The sequence below is a fragment of the Argiope bruennichi genome, chromosome 4 (assembly GCF_947563725.1).
Source record: "Argiope bruennichi chromosome 4, qqArgBrue1.1, whole genome shotgun sequence".
Taxonomy (NCBI): domain Eukaryota; kingdom Metazoa; phylum Arthropoda; class Arachnida; order Araneae; family Araneidae; genus Argiope; species Argiope bruennichi.
The window spans coordinates 99256077-99283127 of NC_079154.1; the positions used below are offsets into that span (position 1 = coordinate 99256077).

General features: G+C 28.8%; 1 protein-coding gene across 1 annotated transcript in view; it reads left to right on the forward strand.

The window, feature by feature from the left end:
• Positions 1-10368: 10368 nt before the first annotated feature.
• LOC129966635 (ATP-dependent translocase ABCB1-like) overlaps positions 10369-27051 on the forward strand; it is a 65403-nt gene continuing 48720 nt past the window's right edge. Inside the window, exon 1 of the mRNA XM_056081133.1 lies at positions 10369-10845. Coding sequence (XP_055937108.1) covers positions 10691-10845 — 155 coding nt within the window. The 5' untranslated portion in view covers positions 10369-10690. The remainder of the gene's footprint in view (positions 10846-27051) is intronic.

Sequence of the window (27051 nt, forward strand, 5' to 3'; positions counted from 1 at the left end):
ACTGTTCGAATATAAATTAACACGTTACTTACTAAACAAAGAGAGCTAGATACATAAAATTTGGTACACGGATTTAAACTATATAGTGTAGACGCCTATAAATATTTGAACCCAATCCAACAATGGATTGACTGCATGTTGCTTTGTGCTTTCAGAAACGTGTAAATTCAAAATTGACTTGAATATATCAAATTTCATATGGTATTTTGTTACTATAAGAATGACTACATTGACTTGAATATATCAAATTTGATATGGTATTTTGTTACTATAAGAATGACTACATTGACTTGAATATATCAAATTTGATATGGCATTTTGTTACTATAAGGGCAGTTTTGCGTGAAATGTGTATCCTAATCGGTTGAGAAAAACTTATCTAAAACACAAATTTGATTTTTGGTTAATATTAACGTATTCTGAAGATTTACTGACAATGATGACATGATAGATTCTACAAAAATGCTAAATTCAAGCCAAAAGCTTGTGGTGAAAGCTTATAAGCCAGTTAACAACTACTCTACCCGAGCAATTGATTTTTTATCGTGGTCATGTTACTCGGCTGCGAACCACAAGGTCCCAGGTTCTATCCTCGCTCATACCAATTCGCCACATTGGTGACCTTCAACCTTCGTACAGTTGTTGTGGCGCCATCTACCCACAGCAACCCAAAGTCGTCAGGTTCACTTGACGCAGCAACTCAAAAAGGCCGCAGCAACCCAAAGTCGTCAAATTCACTTGACGTAGCAACAGCAACCACTCACTCACACACGCTAGCCATAACGCTTGGCGCTACTCAAATGGGTACAGGCGCATTAGAATCAACAGCTAACACATACCACTCAACAGCCATATCGTTCGTCTCACCTCCGTCTCACTGCAGGAAGAGTCTGTGGTGAAAGCTTATAAGCCAATTAACAAGTACGCTACCAGGGCAATTGCTTTTGTATCGTGGTCATGTTACTCAGCTGCGAACCATGAGGTCTCAGGTTCTATCCTCGCGCATCACAATTTGTCACAAGCTAATATTTCCAAACTATTATACGCCAATGCCATGAAGGCGTTCACTGGCATGACGACTTGATTAGAGGGTATGCAAAAAAATTTGGGGGAGACCATTCCCGCTGATTTTTTAACAATTATTTTTTCCTTCATATCTTAAAGTGCAATGCCACACACGGCTTGTTTTTACGAAGATTGAGTTTTATTGTCATAAGTTCAAGTTTACTATTTGCACCATTGAATCTAGTTTGATTCCACGCTGCTAGATATATCGTCATCTTAAGCAGAGAAAGCACTAATTATGAATGAAAATAATTTATTTTTTTCTTTTGAAGGCAACACTGATGAGAATATCTCATTGCTTAAGCATGTATGCCATTGTCTCAGAAGGTTACAAGACAAAATTGACGCTGATTTAGCTGTGCATTAAAAGTTTTAGAATGGTAAAGGATTGTATTTGGTACCACATATTTTTGTGAATAAGACAATAAATCTAATTTTCATTTTATTACTTTAAATACTAATTAGAATTTGTTTGATGTTGGTAACATTGGTGTGTAACCACACGAAACTACTACATCCCGCCTAATTAAAGGCATTCGAATTAAATGACCAGACCGCTGCAACAGCGTTGGCAGGAACTAAGGTCGAGTCCTAAAGGGCCATCACCGGCCACGGTACAATCCTACCAGTGAGAAATATATCCCGTCATTGATAAGAGGTAGCCAACCCTCACCATTTCTGTATCCACTTTAGGGGCGAGAACCATTCTCATCCTCATATCTGAGGTGCCTCCGATGGGAGGCATTGGGCTGTAAAGAGGGTCTCTTTGCATCTAAAAACTAATTGCGTAAAGTAACTCTAGTTCAGTTTTTAATCTTTTTGTTAATCAGTAATGTAAATATTTTTATATTTCTTGCAGGTATGCTCACAGTATATAAAAGGAAGTTAAATTCTCATAAGCAAAAGAATTACTTTCTGAAAACCATTGTATTTGGGGATATCAAACTAGCCACCTCTCTAGTGCTGCTGAAAGGGAGGTTTTTTTTCAATCACAGGTTGATTGAAAAAAATTTCTTTCCCCAAATTTTCGAGTAATTTTTTTTTCCAAATAAAAAAACTTAGTAAAAAATTCAAGTTTTATGAATCATAAAAAATTAGAATAATATTAACATTTTATCAAATGTAAGTGGTCTAACTTTGTAGAATATTTATAGATTCTAAGTGGCCTAACTTAGTAGAATATTTATGAAACCGAACATCTGCCTTAATAATATTGCATGCAAAAGCGAATATTAGGCAATTTGGGTTCATAATGGATAAAAAATAAAAGTTATCTCAAAGTTAATAAAATAAAAATAAATATTAGCCTAAAGTAAATCATTAATATGTTAAAAATGTGTTGAAATGTGTAAGTGATTCGATTTAAAAGTAGATCAAAGTAATGTATATAAAAAAGCGATCTCATAATGTGCACTGCAAGACCCCTAAATCCGTCATTAGAATCTAGTACCATGCCTTAACGCCATTGTCTCAAGGTGAGCATGGCCTCACAGTAGTAGAAGATATTTTCAATTTCCTTACGCGGACAACTTCACGCGGAAAATTCTGTAAACCCCTGCTTTTTTTTTCTTTTTTTTTCCAAATCATGGGGGGAAAAAAGACATTGCAACTTACCTTGCCTTTTCCTTTCTCTTTCCATTTATATATAAATTATTTTTATATATTTATATATTATATATTTTTATTTATTTATTATTTTATCTCTTATAAAAGGAATTGTTTTTGTGTGTGTCTGCACTGGTACTCTTTAAGACAAACCATTAGTCATAAAGCTACCCATTCGAATTTGATGCATTTTAGAAAATGGTAATGTGCACATCAAAGTGATATTTGTATAATTTTAACTAAAGGTTGCGGAAGGGGTTCCGAAGCGCTTACAAAAGTAATGATACACCCTTTTATTTTTCAAAAAAAATTATCTCTTTTCACGATACCATTATAATTTCTAAACAATTTTTTTTTCTGAAATTTGATAATTTTTTATATTTGTTTTTTGCATAATTTCCACAATATTTTTCATTTTCGTAATGTTATTCAATGAACATCAATATTTAATTGCAGGAATTTCTTTCATCCTTGAAAAGGAGGAATAAAGATTCTGGTTAATATCTGGATAGTTTGCATGGGAAATAGAAAAAGGAAATTAGATTAGCGGAAAAAATAACATGCAATTAGAAGACAGATTTTTCCGCTCATCTATGATCTTAATGGCACTGTGATATCAATGTACCTTACTCAATTATAAAAATTTCATCTGCATAAGTAGTATTTAGACTGAGAAAATACCACAACTTTATTAGAATTACATTATTAAAAAAGATTTTATTGAGGAAATCATTGACAAGTTATGCTTAAAAAAATGTAATTGAAATTAAACTTTACCAATAGTCTCGGAAACCAGCTGTTTGCCAAGAGTGACTAGTTTGTATTAATTAAGGTAATAAATGAAAATGAAGTAAATATATTCAAACACATGAGGTATCCTTAAAGTTCAAATGACAAATGAAATTTCAAAAATACAATAAGAATGCAACATTTAATTAAATAAAAAATCGCATACTAAGGTTTAACCGACTTTTTTATTAGTAAGAAAATTGTTTTTATGTTACTTTTTTTTCAAATTTGAAAAGACAAAATTTTGCAAACAATCTAATTCACTTCTCTCTTGATGTTCTTGATTTCTGAAATTTTGTGAAAATTGTATTTTTTAAATGACAGTGTCTTAATATCTTAAACCTTAAATCTTAATATTTTCAGATCCAAGTACTGAATTTGAGAGGAAAAATGTTGAATGATTCATAATATTTCTAAAAATGAATTATAAATTAAAGATTAGAAAGAGGAAAACAATGAAATGAAAAGGAAGAAAATTTTAAAATATGCTTCTATTAGTGTAGTATTAGTGTAAAAAAATCAAAAATATTTTTATTATTTTATTTTATAAAATGTTTAGGAATAGGACGCAAAAATGAAAAAGTATCTGGTGCTGAAAAAACACGATAAAGAAATTAATATAAATTGAAGTTAGAAGAAAGAAAACGCTGAAACATTCATTAAAAATTCAATTGTTAACGAAAATCTATTTTACTTATAGAATTTTTATCAGTCCTTTATGCTTATATATAATTATTTAACAAAGAAATGAAGCAAATTCGAATCGCTAGTCCGAAACAACCTTTATGATAATGCTTTAAGATTGATTAAAATTCGACTTGTTATTTTTTTAAATTTACTCTTAATTTTAGAAATGATAACAAATACACACAAAAGCGTGTACACGTACGAGTATAATTTAAGTAAATAAAACAATAAAAATAATAAACAATAGGTTGTAAAATATATTTAAGAATATTTTTTAAAAAAATCAATCAAAACTAGATAAACATTTCTAGGGAAATATCTGAAATGTTTATTTTTTAACTTTAAATTGGCGTAAAATTCGATTGTGTGTTATCATTTGTTAAATTTGTTAATCACTTCAAAGTTATCGAGGATTCAAAGTTATCGATTTAAATATTTTGATTATGAAACCATGTCATTAGTTAACACTTGTTCCCTGAGAAAAAAAAACTGCAGATCAAATTTTACAGCACTTTGTGAAACCGTATATCCCAAAAAACATTTTGTACGATTTTCAATCATACATGCGCTATTTGTAAATAAATACTTTCTTATAAGCATTGTAATGTTAAATCCTTCAGTCAAATAAAATTTTACATGCTTTTTTTAATTCATAGATTTTTTATTAAAGCAATATTTTGACTTTTTAATACGCTAATAAAAAAGTGCTTCTAAAAATATACTTTTTATTCTATTTTTTCACCATTTTTTTCAATATTTATTAGTTTTATTGTCAAAAGTAAAGGATCGAGAAACATAACTGACACTATTTGCAACAACAGCAAAAAAAAAGACGTTCAGAATAAACTGGGTTCCAGAAAATATGTCTGTTCAGTATATTTTGTTTAAAAATACTCAAAAATTCAGAAATTGGCAGAAATACATAACAATACGGGTTGATATACATAATACATTACAATATTGATTTGACCTTAATTATACAACAACTGCACAGTTAGAAACAGGGTGCGAATGAAATAATAATTCCCATTAAAATCATTTCCTTTATTTCAAAATGATTTATGCTTTCGCTCCAAGGCGGAAGTGTTGCGCATTGTGTTGCGTAAATGATTGGTAAAGGCTTTCACTATTTTCTCGATTCTCAAAACAATGGAATAATTTAATATAATGGTGGAATTTTACATTTATGAAATAATTATTTGAAGGTCTAGAATGTATTTTATTTTATTGTTGGAATCGTAAATTATATTTATATAATTCCATCTTTGTCACCTGCTCCTTCTATTTGGATTCGTATTCATACTTTCTTCTTTTCAGTTCAATTTAAAAACAAATTATATTATTGTTTTTCTTATATTTTTAAATTAAAGGTAATGTAGATTTCTAAACTAATTAAAGAATTCGTATTAAATTTGTGTCTACAAAAATATTTCATACTGAATATATGAGATTTTTTAAATTTATCATTCAATAAATAATAAATTTAGCATTTATATACTGCAGTACACTCCCGAGTACCCGGATTGCAACTATCCGGCTTCCGTACTATCCGACCTTGTTTTCATTTATTGTAATTAAATGAGGAATAGGTGTTGCATTGGTAACATTGACAAAGCATTGGAAGCGGGCGTCTGCTGCGATCCTCTTATGTGTCATGTGCAAAATGCAAGTTGTGATAGGAATAGAGCTGCGTTCTGCTAGTTGTTCAATGTTTCGTCAGTGTGTAAGGGACCTCACTTGTTGCCGCTGTTCTTAATTATATCTGTGTAATCAATTATCAGTGAAAAACAAAATAAGTTTGAGTCAAATTTCTTAAGAACTAGGCCTACGATTTGCATTAATGTTTTGTGTGTGCTTCCTGCATTTAATTTAGCCCTTACAGAATTTCTGTTAAAATGTAAACAGTTTATACTCATAACTTACTTTTTTCTTTAATAAATTCTTGAAGCCTGCTGTTCAGTATATAAAGTACCAGTACAGAGCCTTCTATTTTAACTTCACACATTAGCGATAACCGCTTTTATGATACAACAGCCCACGGCCGCCTTTGCATTCTACGTGGCTTGAGAAAAATGGAGGGAAGATATAAGAAGTGAGAAAATACGTATTACATCAGTGAGTTTTCGTATAAAAACTGTATCTTCTGGTATTGTTAGGCAAAGGAATAAGTTCCCAGAACTTCGACCTGTCCGGCATTTTTGTTATCCGGCCTGCCCTTCCGCCACATTAGACCGGATGCTCGGGAGTGTACTGTATTTTTAAATTGGATGAACATTTGCCAGACTTTTAAAATAATAGTTTTTAGTAATTTTGTTTATTTCAGATTAAAATGTAATTTTTTTTCCCTTTAGTTTCAAAGATGAAATTTTGTAAACTTTGCTTCAACTATATCATATTCCTTGTATAATAAGTAGCATGAGTTTTTATTTAGATTTAAATAATAAAATTATTTTAGAAAGTATTTGTAAGTTTTAAAATAATATCAATTTTTAATAATTAGGAATTAGAAGAAAAAGCACAATGCTAGAAATCATAGTGTTAAATTGCATTAAAAATTATAGGAACAAAGAGATTAAATTTTTTAAGTATTATTTTTTAACATTATAACAGCAATAATATACCATTGAAATAATCAGTTATTCTAATTTTTTTCCTTTTTCCTTCTTCATCAATAATATCTCTGTCTGCCTTTTGTCTTTTCCTGCAAAGAAATCAAAACATATGCGAAAGCTGAATTGGAATGTTTCCTCAAGTGCTAAATGAGCCTTTATCAAAAGAATTCAAATTTCAGTGTGTATGAAATATTGTATATATCTTATTGATATGTATGCGTTGTAAATTCTTTCTAAACTAAACGCAATAGTGGAGCCTTTACTTCATATTCATATATCACTGCTATCTTTCTTCCTAATAAATTTATCCTGTATAGAATTTATAGAATAAATATATTAGGAAAATTGTTTCGAGGTTTATTGAATTGTTAATGAAAAAAGCAGGAATATTTAACTTTCTCAGATTTTTTCATTTTTCTGATACATTTCAACATTCCCATTTTTCTGAAACATTCTGAACATTTTTCTGAAGAAAGAAAACGATTTGTATGGAATCTTTAAATTCAAAAAAGCATTTATTCAACAATTTAACTTTTTCGATTTTTTTAAATATTTATTCTTAATTATAATATGAGCATGTTCCAATGCGAACGATTTATTATCTTCCTCCTCTTCACAAGATTTTGTTATCTTGTGAAGAGAAAGAAGTCTTTTTAAAAAATTAGTAACCACGTAATTGAAGGAGGATTATTCTGCTTAAAATTTTTTTATGTTATTGCAACAGCTATACCATGTGATATTAGGCTACTGAGAGAAATGTATTAAAATATTGCAAAAGAGTTTCGAATTTCTAATCTGAAACCCCATATAGTGATAATGTTCAGGCTCAATTCATCTATCGATATTATGTATTTAATTGTAAAATTAGTTTACTAAAATAATTTTAACCTTTAAATTCGATCTAGAAAAATTATTGTTTATTATTATGAAAATAATATTGTTTTATGAAAATAATGACTTAATTACTATAGATTATCATTGTTTTTCTTAAGAAAAAACATAAAAAGTTATTTTAAAGCTAAAATAATTCTTAATCGCTATCGAATTATTTTTTAACTGAGAATAGATAACTAATATTTCAATGCAAACATGCTAAATATCAGTGCAATATTTTTTATTTGTGTATTTGTTGAGATAAATACCATCATTCAATTTTTAAAAGGAATATAGCAAAGCATCTATTTGAAGGCTTTCTTTCTTAACTGGTCTTCACAGTGGTTTAAATGCAAAGTCCCGAATTATAAGTTGATTTCAAGGGTTCCAAAGTTCTGAAAATTTTTATGGACTTGGTACTCAATGAATCCATCTGCTCAGCATTGGTGTGTTGTCGAAATTATGCAGAATTTACCTACTCAAGTTTCGTTCCACTGTATGATGCTTCACCAAGATGCCACTTGTCAAAATCAATTAAATTATTCATTCAAAAGTCTCTCAAAAGTGCAGTTCTCACGAAGGAAATCAAAACACAGGATTTGACACCGATGGGGTTCTCTCTGGAGATCCCTGGATGGTTTGTAGTATCTTTCTTTCTTTAACATTTCTTTCTTTCTTTTTTTTTCTTTCCATCCTGTGCTTATCCAACTGGTTAGATAACTTAGTGTTATAGGCACTGGGGCACAGAATGGCATTATATTTCGTGTGATGCTTCAAAATTTCGTAATCATCCCAAAACAGCTCTGGTGTAGTTCAAAATGGGACGCTAACTTTATCAATCAATCAAAATTGGTCCCAGATCTCTCTCAGTAAGATTTCGACCGTCTTTCTAAGACGTTGTAATTCATTTTAAAGCTATATCAATATTTTATTAATAATCAAAATTCCATGTGATCAGAACCTTATACAATTACCAGATGCATTATTTTCCATTTAAGCAATAAGAAGCAAAAAATTATTTTTTATCTGTGAATCTCAGGTTTAATATATTAAATATTTTTGTTCCGTACTTTATAGAATATATAAAAAAAAACCAATAGCTGCACTTGTTTCACAGAAACCCGTTATTAATAGTTGGATTTAAAAAAAATCGTCTTGAATATTTTTAGGAGCATCCGAGCAATTCATTTTTATTTCATTTTATAAATAAGGATCTTAATTAAGCTTCTAATTTGAGATTTATTCAGGTACTATTTTAGCTTAAGTTATATTAAAGTAACCCTTAACCTGTTTTGGAGTAATAAAAGAATTATTATTCGTAATTTAGAATTACGGAGTCGGAAGCTACATTTAAACAGAACTCCTACACATTATCAGAGCTTCTATACCACAATAAAGAGAGGACACATTTTTTTTTTCTAAACAGTTCAGTATTTATAATCAAGAACACTTACAAAAGAAATGTAAATTAAATGAGCAATATTATCAACGAAGATAATCAATCCTTTGTAAGTTCCTCCAAAACAATGTAATCTTACAACGTGAACCCGAATGAACCGACATACCAATCTGGAACTTCCGTACTCCCTTTGTACTTGAATCCTAAATAGCAACCTGATACGCAAGTTTACACTTTTATTGTGAAACGTTTTATAATCGCGTCATTACGATTTTGGGATTCTTAAATTGATTTTGAGTAATTTGTATAGTAAAAGTAAATTCGAGTAATTTGCGTGATTTGATAATTATTCTTTTACTATATGTTTGACTTAAAGAAGGATTTTTTTAACCCTTTATTTACCAATGTACCCTAAAATGCAATTTAAATCCGGCTGATATCTTCTATCTGTATCTTCTATATATGACTATTTTTTCTAACTATATTTGAAAGAACATGAAGAACATATTTGCAATAGAAAACATTAGATGTTAACTAAAAATAGCATTGAAAAATCTTTTGTTATTAATTTAATTAATTAAAAAAAGTTTTTTTTTCTTCATCTAGGGTTTTTTCTGTACCAAAATTTACTAATGATTCAAAAATAAATTTGAAAAATAGATGATAAAACAATTTGGTAAATAAAGGGTTGAAAAGAAATTTTAATTAAACTGTTATTGCTTTCTATAAATTATTTAAACTCAAAAATTGAAGTTCAGAATATAAATATTTTTTTCTGTATTCTTTACCATTGTTTATTTAGTTTTACAAATAAACACTTCTGCCATGTTGGATTGAAATAGATAGATTGAATAGAATAGAAATAGATATGATCAATTAACGAATGTTTAATGTCTTCCATTAAACCGTTCAGAAAAAAAGTGAAGACATAATGAAACAAAAAGTGAAGTGTTTCTAAAAATTTAGGACTAAGCATTAAATATTACATATTTTTAAAATGAGATAAAACAAATAAATTCAACTAGGGTTTTTCCCCCTCTTTTTAATTCAATGAGTTTAGTTATTATCTAGTTATTGTTTCAAACATTAAATATCCGTTAACGTTCAGTTATCAATAAAACATAAGAATTTTTTTTCGATAACCGAAAGTTAAACAATATGATAAAAACGATAATAATTAAAAAGTAAATGTTGTTTAGAAAGTGTTGATTTCACAATTAACAAGATTTGACTTAAACAATAGCATGGCATCTGACAGATAAGTTAACGCCCTTATCACCAAATAATTTTTGGGAAACAAAGCAAAGTTTGCTTTCATAGAATGCTTTGAGCCGTTGCTTAAGAAACAACGCATCCTGTGACATCTCATTCACAATGTTGTGTAATTCCTCGTTTGGTTTGTTGGAAAAGGCAACCCTTCACCCGGCGCAGTAGAGCAGGTGAAAGGTACACTGCAGTCACCGTCACATCATTCGCTATTTTCATTGTATGTTGATTCCTTTGGATGTCCGCGCTCGCGTGAAATACAATTTGGCGGCATTGGAGCACCATTGGGAAGGGTTGCTTTCTTTCATCAAAGAACGGACCGTTTCATCTTTACCTTGAAACAGACTTAAATTGAGTGCACTGGCTTGTGGTCAGACGCAAACCGGTACACGATATGCTAAACAGTGATTCTAAATCGAGCTCCGTGAGTTCGAAGGGATATGGATTACTCGATAATGAAGAACCTTTGCAAAAACTGAATGGGGAGCGAAAGAATAACGCTGCTATCAGCGTTTCGAAGAACTCGTTACCGCAATACCATGATACAAAGTAAGTTGATATGTTGAACCTGATCTTTCTGTTGTTTTCTGTTCTTTATATAAAGTGAAAATATGATCTTGTGTTTAATAATTTGAAAAACGGATGCAAAATAATAAGCCGGTTTATCATATGTAAATGACTGCCAATGCAGCTACAAACTTTCATTTATAAGAAACAAAAGTTGTGCTGCTATTTTTGGAACAAGTAATTCTAAAAATAAATGATGCAATCGTAAGGGAAGGTGAAAAGTAGGCGGAAGTGGTTCGATTTTGTTCGGCTATCAAATGTTTGCTATGTGATTTCTTTTTAAAATATTTAAAAGGATTTGACTTTCTTATACATGGTAGAAAGTTTAAAAAATCACAAACACTTGAACATCCAGATCTTTTTAATTAAATTCTGCGTTGTTCATATGCAAAACTTCCAGATTTGTAACACTAGAATTATTAATTATATATTAAACCTTGTCCCGGGATAAAGCTTCTGCAAAATAAATATTTATTCAATGAAAATAGAATGATTCGTTTTTGTTTTTATGATCCTTTCAAATTTCAAATATTGCCAGACATTTTTGAATAATAACTATGAGTAAATAGAATTTTTCATATATGTTGTAACTGTATTAGTTAATCCATCTACTGTTCACTTATTTTACTGTCAAAATTATTACCCATACAAAAATAATATAAATACTGTTTCAAGCACTTTGTATCGATTTTTATTTAATTATTATTGTGACAAAGTTGGTTTAAGCAGAATCCACTTCATTTAATGCTAATACATATATACAGAATATAGTAATTTATATAGAAGTCTAGTCGAAAAAATATTTACGTAAACTCCAATATGAAGCTCATTTTATGTATATCTTTTGTTCTTAACTTAATCCTGTTATGAATTATATCTTCTTTTATCATGTTGATTGTTTTTAATCATAAAATTTTTGGAGTTTTACTTTTTACTAAGCTTGCTTCTCATATGAACTAAAAAAAAAAAAAAACTTTTCAAAAAAATCTAACACACTGCTATAAGAAGTTAACAGGAACTGTCTGTTATATTTCAAGTCATCTAATTTAATTAAGTAAAGCGTATCGGCATTCAATTTTTATATGTTTCAATTTATTACATGCAATCTTATTTAAATATATGCTATTATTTCTATTAAAAATGCTAAGACCACTCTAAAAAATTTTTGAGAAATTTATTTATAAATATTTAAATCTTTGAATAAAGTATATTATTACTCAGTCTATTCAAATAAAAAAGAATAAAATTCTCAACTGATCGATTTCTGCAATTGATTATAATTTCATTATGATTGTATATTTGACATGATTTTGAACTTACTGTGTTGCATTTTTTGAAGAACTTTAGTTTGATATTACTTTGATGCAGCAATGAGAGAATTTCTAAGATCGAATCTCAGCTTTTAGATGTGACCGAAAAATTATTAAGAATTGCGAAACCTTTCGTAATGTAGCAAAACTCTGAATACATTTTTAGTTAATACTGCGATTGCATTGCAAATGTCTGCTTCAAATAGATGCTTGTGCATTAAATAAAAATATAATCAGAAATACTTGAAATAAATATTAGATGCATATATGAGAAGAGAAATATTTAGTTGAATTCGAACTAGAGCTTTTTGTATTTCAATACTTCATAATTAGCAAAATTTTTTGCTTAAATCTTGTCATTTAATTTTTGGTAAAATGATTAACTGCTACATGCAAATGCATTTTTATCTCCATTTACTTTCTGTCCAAAAAAAGGTTTTTATGTGTATTGTTATACTAAGAATCTGTTAACTATTATACTTCTGGTGACTATTTTTCCAGAAGTATAATAGTTACCTGGTATATTAATTTTAATGATCATAGTAACATCATTAAATATTAACTCCATTTTAAAGAAGTGCATTAAATAAGCATATATTACAATGAAAATCGGCAACAGATATAACATTAAAATGGCCTATTGTCCAGTTAAATCATTTTATCTGACCTCACCTACCCTAACCTAACCTGATTCTCAGTAACCGGTGGTTACAGTATAGACAGGTAACGGAAATAGTGTCTTATGCGATGCTCAAACCGGATCTGATTCTTTATAAACCAATTAATAGTATTATAATTTTTATTCTGGTGTTACTTATAGTTCCATAGTGTTATTAATAGCTTTATATTATTCGTTTACTACCAATAATATGAATAATGTACATTGAATATCTATTTTATACAGTGCTAATCTTCAGATTTGCTGGAGAATATTTTTATAACTATCACTTATACTATAAGAATGCTCTTCAGGTTATAAATTATATTAAAATTTAAAAAATCACAAATTGGAAACGTCTAGTAACTTCTAGTTTAATCCGTTGAGTAACTTCTAGTTCATTGAGATCTAGCCGCTCTATTTTCGACGGTCACGTCTTAAAATGTGCAATTTCTTCGATTTTATTTCGTTTAGTCCTCATATTGCAATTGATATTTAAAGAATAAAATTTTTTTCTTAATACTTAAAGCGCAAGTATGTAAAATGATGTATTGTTATTTTAATATCGAGTAATATTAAACTAAATAGGTCGACCTCAATCATTCGCTTCTTACAGATCAATAATATTAATTTTCATGAAATGCCTCTTATCACAACAAAACTAATATTTAAAATTATATTTTCACATTAACTAAAGAGAATTCTGGCTGGTTACTCATGCTTGTAAATTGGCGAGATTAATTGGTGTTATCGGTCTAATTTCTCTGGCTGGAGATTAAAATTTATATAAAAGTATATCTCGGTAATGGAAATCTGTTGAAAGGCGGAAAACTACTGATGACGTATCTAGAGCTTACAAATTTTCTTACATCCAAAAAATTGCCAAAATAGGTTCTTTAATTGTGGTTGGGAAACTTCCTCGCTATTTTATCCGTAGAGAATTAACAATGAATTAATGTTTATGAAATTTGTTTCGAAAGTAGTATAGGAAACCATTGATGACTATTTTAGGAATTTTGAGCTTTCACATAAAATAAAAATTCTTTAAATCGGACTAGAATTTGGGGACTAGTTCTTTATTTTGCTAATTATTTTTCGCACATGGAAAAACCCTTTACGAAGAAAATGTTTTTATTTAAAATCTGTACATTTATCTTTTTTTTTTTTTTTTTCTAAAAGTAAATTTTGATCGCGATATGTAATGATCAAACTGTCCAATGGTTTATTTTGTATAGATCAATACAGAATTACATAAGCATCATTATAGGTACTTTGATTTAACAATAATAATTTAGTTTAAATCCACATGAAATGGACTGAAAATGAGTTATAATTTTTAACCTTTCCTTACTTCTAAACACCTTCATTCTTTAACTATAGCAATACAATTAGTCAATACAACATTTAAATGTTCAACTTTTTTGATAACTTTCTTTTTATAATTGTCAAATCTATCTGAAATGTAAATAAGTGTTACGTTAGAAAAATCAAAATGCAATACCTTAAAATTAGAATAAAACAACGGAAAGTGGATTAGCCTATCTGGAATTTGCATATCTGACTATTAAATAGTTGATATACAGTTAGGAATGTTTACCATCGTTAATAGTTAAGGAGTAGTTACCAGTAAAATAGTTAAGGAATGTTTACCATCTTTAATACTTAAGGAGTAGTTACCAGTAAAATAGTTAAGGAATGTTTACCATCTCTAAATGGTTAGAATAACACTAGTCTCAGAATATTAAAGTTCGTACGCTGTACAAGAATGGAGATATAATAGACACTCTGTTGAATTAACTTTTACCACCTAATACCTAATATTGTACCATCACCTAATTATCTAATTATTGTACCAAGACTGTTAATGTGGCAATGTTAATTTAATTTATACTAGTCAGCTGAGAAACGGAACAAGAATAATATTATTGACTCTTCAACATAGAAATCCTATTGAATATTATATATAAAGTTTGGCGGGCCACTCTGTAAAAGTGTTGCATTTTAATAAATAATGCCGTGTATATCTATTAAAAACATTATCCCCAAAATTAAAAATACCCACATTTGGAGATTCAAAGGTAATGAATATTGTTTACTGAAACGAAGACGAGCTTTTATTGTTATGAATTTGTCATTTTTGCAATTATTTAATTATATTACAAATATTTAAACCAAATTTTCGAGCATTTACGACAATATCACCACATCAACCATGTTCTTCCCATAATTTAGCTTCAAAGATTAATATATTTATAGATAAAAATCCATATCTTATTCTGAATTTGAAGCACTATGCTGAGAAAATTATTTATCCATATAAACCTTCAATTTAAACGAATAATCTACAACTGGAAACATCTAAAAGATTGTCATAAAATTTAATTTACTGGAGTATAAAGCGTTATAATTTTTCTGTACTTCTTAGGCTAAAAGTAAATGATTTGTCATTCGAATATAAAAGGTAGTACATTTCTTATACTTAGTGAATGAAAATATATAGTTTTGACACCCACAAAAACATATTATTTCTTTCAATTAATCTGATTTATTGATTTTCGTAATGGAAGGTGATGGCTATCATTCACTATTCTGTAATAAATCAGTTGACTTATTTCCTCATTCGCTGTATTAAATGATTTACTATTATCGCTGATCGTTAAGTTTTAGTATAGTAAGACAAAGTATACCGAAAGTGTTTTATAAAGATTGGAAGAGAAAAATAATGTTCTGCAATTTTCCATTTCCTCAACAAAAAAAACCAGTGAAAGTGGTCACACCAAAATTTTCTTTCATGCCTTATCATAAAGATGTAATCTCTGTCTCTGCATAAAATTATGGATTTGGGGCAAGACCTTAAGCGCCATCAGTGATCAGATTTTTATTTTCCGAGTCCCACATACAAGCATTCTGTGCTTTATAGTACAGCGAAGAAAATGGAGTGTGTATTTTAGACGTCTTTTTTTATTAACCAAATGAACCGATGAAAATAACGGCGCTTTAAGATATAATCTATGTTTGCAAACACCGCGTTGTCCAAATACACCCAAAAATGAATGTAATTTTTGATATAGTGACCCTCATTGTATTTAGATTGTTTACAATTGTTTTTATATAGATTTAATGCCAGCCATTAATATTGAAAATCAGAATAACATCCCAAGAAACGGTGGGAGCGGTTTTACAATCACCGATAATAACAATTAGGATTCAGCTATAGTCTCCCTCTCTCAGAGAGGGTTGCCCCCGCTGGTGTGGTGTGGTGTGGAGAGGGTGTCGTCCTCGTCATCTGACCGAGATTCAAAATTACGAGGTCCGTCCCAAAATAGCCCTAGTGTTGCTTCAAACGGGACGTTAATATAACTCAACTAAACTAAACCCAGAGGGTTACCATGGCGATAACGGTAATTCAATTTACTCTGAAGGCTACGGCAGTAAGGGAGAAGTTCTTTTGGAGTTATATGTAACAATAAATATGGGTAAATGATTATGAAATCTCGTATAGCCAAATATCTACCGTTATGCACTTGAAACTTATAAAACGGAATGAAATATCTGTAAACTGAATATTAAAAAAACCATATGTTTATTCAATTTTTATTGAAATTTTACAGATAATTTTCTGGATCTGCAATTAAAGCTTAAAGTAGTCATTATTTAACCCTTTTCACTCGGAAAAGTAAATCGAAGCATAATTATTCACCTAATACAAAGATTTATTTATTGCTCTGAAAAATATACATAATTATTTTAAGTCGAATTTTTTGAAATATTAATTTGCATCTTTTTACCATTCTGTAGGCGACATTACCATTCCGTAGGCGACAAACAACATTGAAAAATGAATAAAACATTAAAAATGATGCATCATCTTGAATGATGAGTGAAAGACACCACCTGAGTGCAAAGAGTTAATATTTCAATACTGTGTAATCCTTGCTTTAATATTCATAACACTTATATCAGAAAATAGATGCATTGAATTTTTTTTCATTAGGCCTAACTGGTAATTATTTCTCTTACTGGCTCTCTTGAGCTAAAAACTGTATGCGCATCCCTTACTTCACATTTAAATAAATATTTTATTCATAATTCACATCGCTGTTTCAAAAATTTAGTGGAATGATTTTTATTATTTTCCTGATATTTGTAGAAATTGCATGCTCAAAAAACACTTCGAATAATCTACCATGAGTTTCTGCTCTGTTTTGCTGCATTTTAAAATGAAAATGAGCTAAATACAAAAATCTAGACAAGAACATATCCCAGTTACATATTTTAATAAATTATTATTTCTTAAAAATAGAAAGCATGAATTTCTACTCGATGTTTATATATAATTCTTTATATAACGAAGTAAACACTGAATATTTAAGATGAATGGAAAAAATAATTCAGTGAATAAAATTAGCACAAATGTTTACATAACGAATTATCTTTAAGTGCATGAAATAATCTTTCTCATTTCGCTATAGAATCTATTAACGTGACTGAAATCACGATGCATGTACCATCCGACGGTAAGTTAAACCATGTAGTGTTGTGATATAATTTTCAAAAACACAGTAGACAAAATTTAATTTAATCCTTCGATAAGACTCTAAAAATTACGTCGAATAATTCATAGAAGTTTTAAGGCATCCGATTAGATTAAAAACATGAATTTAGATGAAAAATTCCCAATTTTTTTTTTTATTTGCGGTTTCAAAAAAATAGGTACGTTTTTATTTTCAGGTACAAAAAAAAAAAAAAAAAAAAAATAGGCACGCTTCTGTTTTCAGTGATATTTTTATTTTGTTTCCAAAATTAGAAGCCAATTTATAGCAAACTATTGACATGTAAGTGATGCTTATTTATAAGCATATAAAAACTTTAAATGCATTTTCTGAAGAACGAGTTTTTTCATAATTCTATTGTAAGAGCGTCGTCATATCTCAAACAGTAATCAAGATATCTGAATGAAATTTAGAATTAGTGTCCATTATTTTATGCAGAATGTAATGAACTATGGATTTGATATTGAATGTTCGAAATCGATTTATGATTGTTTAATGTAAATATTGTTGAAAAAATTCCAAAATTTCATAGATAATTTCATATATTACACACAAAAATTTTATTTTTGAATATAATTCTTAGATAATAGTTAGACTCCAAAATATGTTACACATGTAATGTTACAAAGAAAAATGAAAAACTAATAATTTTTTCTTTAGAACAATTCTAGTTTTTGTAAATCTAAAATTTGCATCAAAATATCCTTTTTCTTCAGAAGTTATATAAATTTAATTAATTTCACTTTTATTCGCCATTGTATCCTTATATTAATAAAAATATATATCATATAAGCATTAAAATATTTGCTTATTTGAAAAATACCCTCCGAATCTAGTCGGATGTCTTAAATATATAACAATATTAACCCTTTGGATGCATTTGACAAATCCGAGTTTTCCGTATTTGAATTAATGTTTCCGTTTTTGTAATTCTAATTAACTTAAGTTATTTCAATATTATGCAGCAGTATATATTCTGAACAATAAGAAATAAATGAATTCTTACATAAGAACTACTGCCTTCGCATGTTTAAAAAATTAAATGCGCTTCACATACAAAAGTCGTTGACTACACAATTAAATGTGTAGTCAAAGTGTTAAACATTAAAACTTAGGTGCATACAAAAAGAAATACAATAGTGTTTAAACATCAGCAAAAACTTAAGAAATTAGCAATACTGGAATTAAAATCTAATTTGAATTCCAAAATAGAAACTAGTAAGGCAGCGTGGTCTAGATGATAGTGTTGCATACCTTAAACATATTGCCCTAGAAAGATCAAATTATAAAACATTAATATTGAATTAAAGTATAACAAAATTTGACAAATGGATTCTGGGCGGATGCCAAAGTTAAAACGCTAAGGGTTGTTTAATGGGTACCATGTAATCGTGAATTAACCCCTTTAGGAACAATTAATTTTCCTAAAAATGTATTAGACTTCACCAATTCCCAAAGCACCTAGAGGCGTCGGAAAGTTTTAACTCATTAAAGACACAGAAAACACTCGTCATTCAGAACATCATGACGGATAATTTTCCATCTGGGACAACCCGTCGCTAGTTTCACATTCAGTTTAGATCAAGCGGCTAATGAGATAAAGGATGGTTGTTAAAATTAGTGAGTGTTCTTGATGATAAAAATTAAATTTTCCATAACCAGCTACTTTGATGCGTAAATAAAGTGAATATTCTAACAAAGATCGTTTGGCATCAAGAGGGCTTTGCTCTAAAACTTTTATTAAAAAAAATTACTCTTCTGAATTGACTTTATAATTTTACCTTTTATTTTATAGTTCATATTTTCTGCTTTATCTTGCTTTATTCATACTAATAATAAAGATGAATGAGTATGCGTGCTATCGGTTTACAGACAAGATCATATGGCCTATAGCTATTAAAAATTTCTCGCATATATACATTGGAGAGTAGGGATATGTATGGACTGTGATGCGATTTTTTTTTATTATTTTCACTAATTAAAAAAACTGTACAAAATTTTGGCGTTTTCACGATATTTTCTGAAAATGATGAAGCACAAAAATAATTTACATCTTACATTTAAAAAATAAATTTTGAATTTTAACTGCGTTATTTGCTGTAAAGGTTTTTACCTATTTTTAATCAATTTTTTTAAGGCATGTTACTATGTTAGGGATGAACTTTTTGAAAAGCGCTCTAAAATAGTTATATTTTTGATTTTTATTTATAAAGATTGAAAAAACATCTATGAAACCAAAATATGCTACTTAAATGACATAAGCCGTTTTTAAAAAGTGGGGGGGGGGAGCCTTGTTTTTTTTTCTCTCCTATAAATAGGTACAAAGCAATTTTTTTTTTAGTTTAAAAGTTTATCAATGATTTGCTTAAAAGTTTGCAGCTAGCTTAAGAAATATATTGCCTAGTTTCTGAACTAAAAAAATAAGCTATATTTTTATTGCAGTTCAACTGATAAATAATACGAAATATTCAATTTTTTTTCACATTATAAAACTTTAAAACAACTAAAGAAACAACCAAAGAAGAAGAAAACAAAAAAATACTACAAAAATTAAGCGACAACAAATAACTTTTAAAGTAATTTTAAACTTTAAATATTAAAAGTATGCACATAAGTGCAAGTGAAATTCTTATTTATTTGGAATGTTTCTATCTGGCCCTGTTGAAAATACTTGAAGTAAAACAATTATTGCGACTTCAAGATTTTTGAAAAATATATATGTTACGTTCAATCTGATTAATAGGTTATACAAGGTGATTTATCCCCATGATTACAAATTTCTAAAAGGTGTAGGATATACCTGCATGACTCGGACACACATAGCAATACTGGAGAAAAAAAATTGTTTGCGAAATTAGTATTTCGCAAGGAATTTTAGTAGATGGCATTCACATTCGCATGATTCACGAATGTTCCCCAAGAGACTCATTTCAGCCAATTTAAATCCAATAGACATAGTTCATATGTAGAAAAAAAACCCGCATCTTCCATCTCCCATATATGCAAATCTTATTTCGATCGATGAATGCTATATGCATATGATATTCACTTTTGCTCATTCTGATTCTTTTGTTAGTTGCTGAAAAATATGTGAATGTTGTCTTAATCAAACTGTATCGGATATTTTGAGTCGACTAAGAAGGCGTTTTCCACACCTTTGATGCGTGAACTAGGCATTTTAGATCTTCTAATATAGACTTTGACGTGATTGCTATGTTACTGATTAATGATCACGCTTTATTCAACATGGAAACTGATACATCATTTTTATAGATTATTGAATCTTGCTATAGAATGCTGAAATGAAGATTCTTTTAGGAAACACTCGGTAATTCTGTGCGCGTACGTACACACAATGCATTTTTGACGAAGCATTGCTGTGTGACTACGTATACCTTAGCTTCCTAAAAGTTTGCAGCTCTGAATTAGTAATAATATAAAAATGATTAAACAATTTATCACATTAACTGGTTATTATTAATGCTACCCGCGATTATTATTAATGACCGTTTAATTATATTTACCATAACATATGCATTCGGAAGGAATAAAGGCATGCTTTTAGAAGCGTTTATTTTTCAATATTTTTATTAGCAAATGCTCAAGAATCTGAAAGAATTAAAATGTGAATTTTTGGAATTCCGATGTTTTTTTTTTTTTTTTTTTTTTTTTTTTTTTTCATGAGCAAATGTGAAGATCATGATTCATGGATTATTATAAAGCTCTGTTCCAATAATTTGCTTATTCTTGCATTACAACTAAAATGTTTTTGATGATTCACGTTTAATGTCTCACAAACTCGAAACTACTTCTTTTACTTTAACCCATTGATTCAATAGTATTTCCTTGTAAAGATTCGGGATCTATCGTTGCTTCTCATGTCAAAATTATTAAATCTTTTTTTTTTAAAAATAATTTGATTCAAGTAGCAACAATTCTTAAATTTAGCAGATTTCCCTGTTTTTTTTGTTTTTTTTTATTCTTTCTTGCTTGTCATTCTGGTGCAAAATAACTTAATTTTTTGCAATCATCCATGATTTAAGAGTTTTCTGAACACCTGTTCTTATAACGCTTGTGGTTTTTTACGTAATTTTCCCTTACATAACAGCATGAGATGGACATTTATTTCATATTCTAATGAAATGGCTTAACCTGTTTGAGATATTTATCGTTATCTATTTTCTTAAATGACATTTCAAATTTTTAAGCATTTTATAACATTTGCATTTTATACGAAATTGCTTTTGCGCGTAACTTGTTCACTTAAAATTTCCTGTAAGTTAAACCATTAATTTAGAATACCTTTATTTAAAACCAAGCGGCTTTGACAATTAGCTAGTTCTGTAAGGATATTGGTTATATTTTTTTCCCGTTAAATCGTTCAGATATAATTTAATGTCCATGACTCCGTCATATTGTGAGGCATTTAAGCCCAGTTATTTTAATTTTCTTACATATGTGCTCGTCATTGTATGTAATAAAACTATCTAATGGGGATCATTCTCAGACATCATAGTGTTGTGCATCATAGTATAATAAAAATGTATGTTTTTTCTAAATTTCGTAGTAGTGCAACTTAGTTCTACATCTCCTAAACTAAACAGATATTAAACAGAATCGCTTTTGTTAAGCTTTCGACAATGGGAAAAAAAAATATGCAATTAAATATTTGATGATAAAACTGTTGAATTAAAAAGTGTTCGAATTTCAGGACAACAATCTTTTTAAAAAAATTAATTTAGCAAAATTCTGCATGAGTATAAGAGTTTATTGAAAAGACAATTTTTCTTAAATTTTGAAACGACTTGAGCATTGTTTTTTTTTTGTTCAGTAATACTTTCGGATGTTACCACAGAACCTTAAAATTCAGATTAATTTTAATTAATTAAAAATCTAATTAAAATTTCGCAGAAATCTCTTTCAGATGCGCATTCTCAGCCTTCAAAATATCCCGAATTTGCATGCACCGGATTTCTTAGGTGTAAATCAAATGATCTGGCCAGTAGGATGCACACACACACACACACACACACACACACACACACACACACACACACACACACACACACACACACACACACACACTTATTTTTTATAGGTATTAGAAAGATTTCGCCATGCTCTTTGATAAGAGTAAAATAGAATAATTTAATAGAATAGAATTATTTTAGAATTATCGAATAGAACATTTTAATGATTTCGTAGCTCTTAATTATGAATTATTATTTTTAATTTAACTGAAAAATTATTTCACAGAATCAGTGCTATCTAGAAATTTGAAAAACTGAGAAACATGGATTTTTAGATTCAATAGATATTTTAACTATGAATTATGAGAAACTATATAAACAACGACTATAATAAAAATCGCAAAGCTGGAATGTAGTGAAAGTTAAAATATACCATTATACTAAAATTCCAATTTATTTAAAGTATTTTTATCAATACCTTACACTTTTGCGATTGCGTTCCGACGTCTACAATTTTGATAAAGAAATTAAATAAGAAAGCAAGATTATAAGAACAAAAAAATCTACTCTTAGAATAGGAATATTACTAAAACAAATTAGAACATTTACTTTTCTAGCAGAATATTAAATTTATGAAGTATGCAAGAATAGAATATTTATTCTTGGAAATTTAGATTATTATTATTATTAAAAGGTGATTTTCTTCACGGTGAAATTTTATGCGATTTCTTAGACTATGGATGTAAATTCTTAAATTAAATCATCTGATTTAGTATAGTAATTTGCATACGATATTACTGTGCCATTTTCAATTCTCAGATAAGGCTCGAGTGTTTTAATTCTTTTTTTTTTAGTTAGAATGAATATCAAAGAATGAAGACAAAAAAAACTAAAAAAAATTAATAAGAAAAAAACTTTTAAAATAGCACTATTATGATTCATAATTACATGATATCCTTATTTGTACAAAATATTATTCAAGAAGCTTTTCGGTTTTTATAAAGTTACTATTTTGAAACAAAAATATGATAATTTATATTTGATCGAATTCTAATATTGACAGTAGGAGCTTGAATAATTATGCTTAAAAATTTTTAATAATCCAATATTTTTGAATTTGTTATTTTCACAAATATATTTAACATTGAGGCAATAGCACTATGCAGATAAATCAAAAATTGTTCTCTAATCGGAAATTTGTCATTACACGGATACCGTAGATTGCAGAGATAACAAGATTATTCCATAGACAGTAAAAAAACCCAATGATTTAATGGTAGACCCAGTATCTGTATGAACATATTGGTTCTTGTATCAGTGTAGTTTAGAATTCTTGGAATTGAAACGATAACTCAGGTGCCATCCTTGTCTTCTGACAGCAATTGAAAATAGTTAAAAAGTGATTTTTTAAAAAGCTATTTCTAAAAATTTAATTTATTCGAACAATTCAGAAAATACAATTTATTTTTTAACCATTGATCATACGGTGAATAAAGATAGGCAGTGAAGGTAATTGGGATTTAGTATAAAGGAACAAATTTTCTAGATTGGTTGGTTAGAATCAATTGAATCAACGAAATCAACAATGTAAAATTCATTTCAAGTAAAAAAAAAAGTAATACAGTTTGTAAGACAAAAATAAATACTATCATTTCTAATTATTTCAAGACTTCAATTATATTCTAAATTTAAAATCATTACCAAAAATAAGCATCTTCCGTTATGGTAAAAATTAACAGTATTATTATAATAGGCTATTTCTCGTTTAAATTAAACACCCAAAATATTTATAAATATTTTTCTGGTGTTGTAATTTAGTGTTAAGCAATAGATAAATATTTCTTTCGAATTTTTAAAAATGCACAGATATTCTCCAAACTAAAATCGATACCATATGTCCATTTATATTAAATCATATTTCCGTTTACATTTTTAAAAAATTACATAAATCTTAAAATATTATGCAGCCATGCAGTAGTAGTAATAAGGTTTGCTTTCTCATGAATTTTGAGAATGAGAAACAAAAACTAAATATTTGATATCATGTTCCGGGTATCGGCTCTCATTCCTTATTAAAGCCTTGAGGAAATTGTTATTGGTGGAGGGCGCTTTGTCCTTGAATGATGCAATGACTCCAGGGAAATTATTGTTCTCTTTTGCGGATAACAATACAAGGTGAAAGATGAAAGCCCTCCCAACGAAGCATGTGTATCTATTCAAAGTCATACAATACCGGTGCTTTGTAGTGTTTTCTTAAATTTTCATTTAGTTATTTATCTCAGAAAATGGCATGAAAACGACTCCATGTTTTAATCATTGAAAACTTCAATTGAAACCAGCGGTACAGGTGTCCTCGAAATATTCTGGCATTCTCCCTCTTACATTACTTGCGTATTATTAAACATATACCATTGGTGAACAGCAGTTAGGTAAAAAGTCTACTAGACTAGAAACGAAGTGGTTGGCGATTTTTTTGGCGATTAATCGCTGGATTGCGGTTAACACAAAAATTCGAAAACCGAATGTGCATTTTGGATGCTTTTTTTTTTAAACTTTGTATACGTAGTATAGAGAAAATATAGTAATCTTCAAAAGATTCGAAATCGAGATTTCGACGAATTTCCATGTTTTAGACTTTCCTGAGTTCAAAAAGCTCATTTTTAGAAAATGACCGTCTGTCTGACTGTGATAAAGATAATCGAAAACGCTTTGAACCACAAGACTGAAATTTGATATATAGTCTTTACACCATATTTAGATTTCTTGAAAATTTTGAGTGTAAACTGTTCAGATGAAATCCGTCTGTCCAGTTGTTCGAATACAAGTTACACGACGAAGATAGCTAGATAGATAAAATTTGGTGCACAGATTTACCATTTATATTGTTGACACCTATCGAATTTTGAGCCAAATCCTGATACAGGCTGACTGTCTATCGGTATGTACTATCAGAAAAATGTAAGCGCGATCGTTCAAAAACGCAATCAATTAAATATATCAAATTTGGTACAAAATTTAATGACTACAAGTGCAGTTTTGCGTCATTTTTTTTTTTCAATCGGTTGAGAAAAATGTGTCTAAAATGCTAATTTTATTTTCGGTTGCTCAACCACATGCCAGGAATCAATCGCCAAATAACTCGCCAAGGAAAACACAATAGATTCAATCAAAATGCTAAATTCACGTCAAAAGTTAATATTTCGTAACTATTGTAAGCCGATGCCAAGTAAGGCGTTCTCGGGCATGACAAGTTTGTTAAAAGGTATACGAGAAAGTTTTGGGAAGACAATTACCGTGGTTTTTTTGAACGACTGAAATCAAAATTTGACCTAAAAGATTAATTGCAATCATGCATTCATCAATGAGCATGCATAATCATGCATTAAACAATTGTTTGTTATCACTTTTATATATTTGTTAATAAATAGGCCGACAGATGGTCAATACCTGGACAAATTTGATTACAAAGGGAATATTGATCTACACTTTAGATGATTTATTTATCAAATTTTATCCGTCTAACTAATAATGTGTTTTGGTTATTTTGTTCATGGCCAAATGGATGGACATAATTCCAAAAATGTTTTTTTAGATTCGGTGGAATCTGAAGCATGGAGATTTCGAGTTCGATTTATTTACAAATTGCAATGCTTTTCTTTCATATATTTCGTAAACTGGAAAGTAAAAATAACGAATTAATGAGTTATTAAAAAAATTGAGTAATAGTTATGTAAAAATATTTTGTTCATGGATAAAATTATTTTCGTTTTCAGCCATGAATGAACACACTTATTTATTTTTTTCAATTTACTTCAATTTTATTTATATAAACACTGCAACTTGGCTATTTCGATTGTTTTGACCTGATTTTTTTTCTCTTGTTTCAGAAATATAAATTAAAATATTGTCTGCAATTCGAAATATAGATTTAATTTGAAGCTAAAAGTGAACAAAATCTGAATAGTTTTTACATCTGAATTATTCTTTGTAATTAAATAGCTATCCAATTTTGTATAATGTATTATTTAATGTCGTAATTCGCTCAAAGTTTATGGTTGTGTAATGAATACATAAAAAATATACAAACACATTATACAAATTAGATTCTGGATTTAAATATCCATTGGAATGATAATGTCACTGTACTTTTACTCAGTTTGATTAGATTAATATTTATTTAACTATTAAAATTGTTTATTCATTGCTTATTAAAACAAGTATATTTTTATTACTATTTTTAATTTCAAAGTTGTTTTTTTTTAGTTGAACCCATTTTTTCATCCATTATCAGATCTATGATAAAAATATAATTTTTATTGTGGCTTGTCAACTTCGAATAACCAAAAGCTCCTGAAGTGATAATCGGGCGGCAAGAATTTAAAAGAAATCTCGGTTGCATGCCCATAAGAAAAATAATCTATTAGTAATATATTTTACAAATCTATTTAGTGTCATCGTGAAAAGCTATGTATATTTTTATTCTTACACAGATGGCAAGTCTCTTATTGTGTTCATTCTTTTTCGTCTGGAGAGGTTCCAAAACTGGAATACAGTTACCCAATTAAAACTTTAATATATATAAGAGTTTAAGATGTAGTTGTTTCGATATACGAAATTCGAATGATACGTCTTTATAAAATTGTTTTGCAATAAAACACTGCTATGAAATGTAACGCCGTTGTTCCAGTTTTTGACCG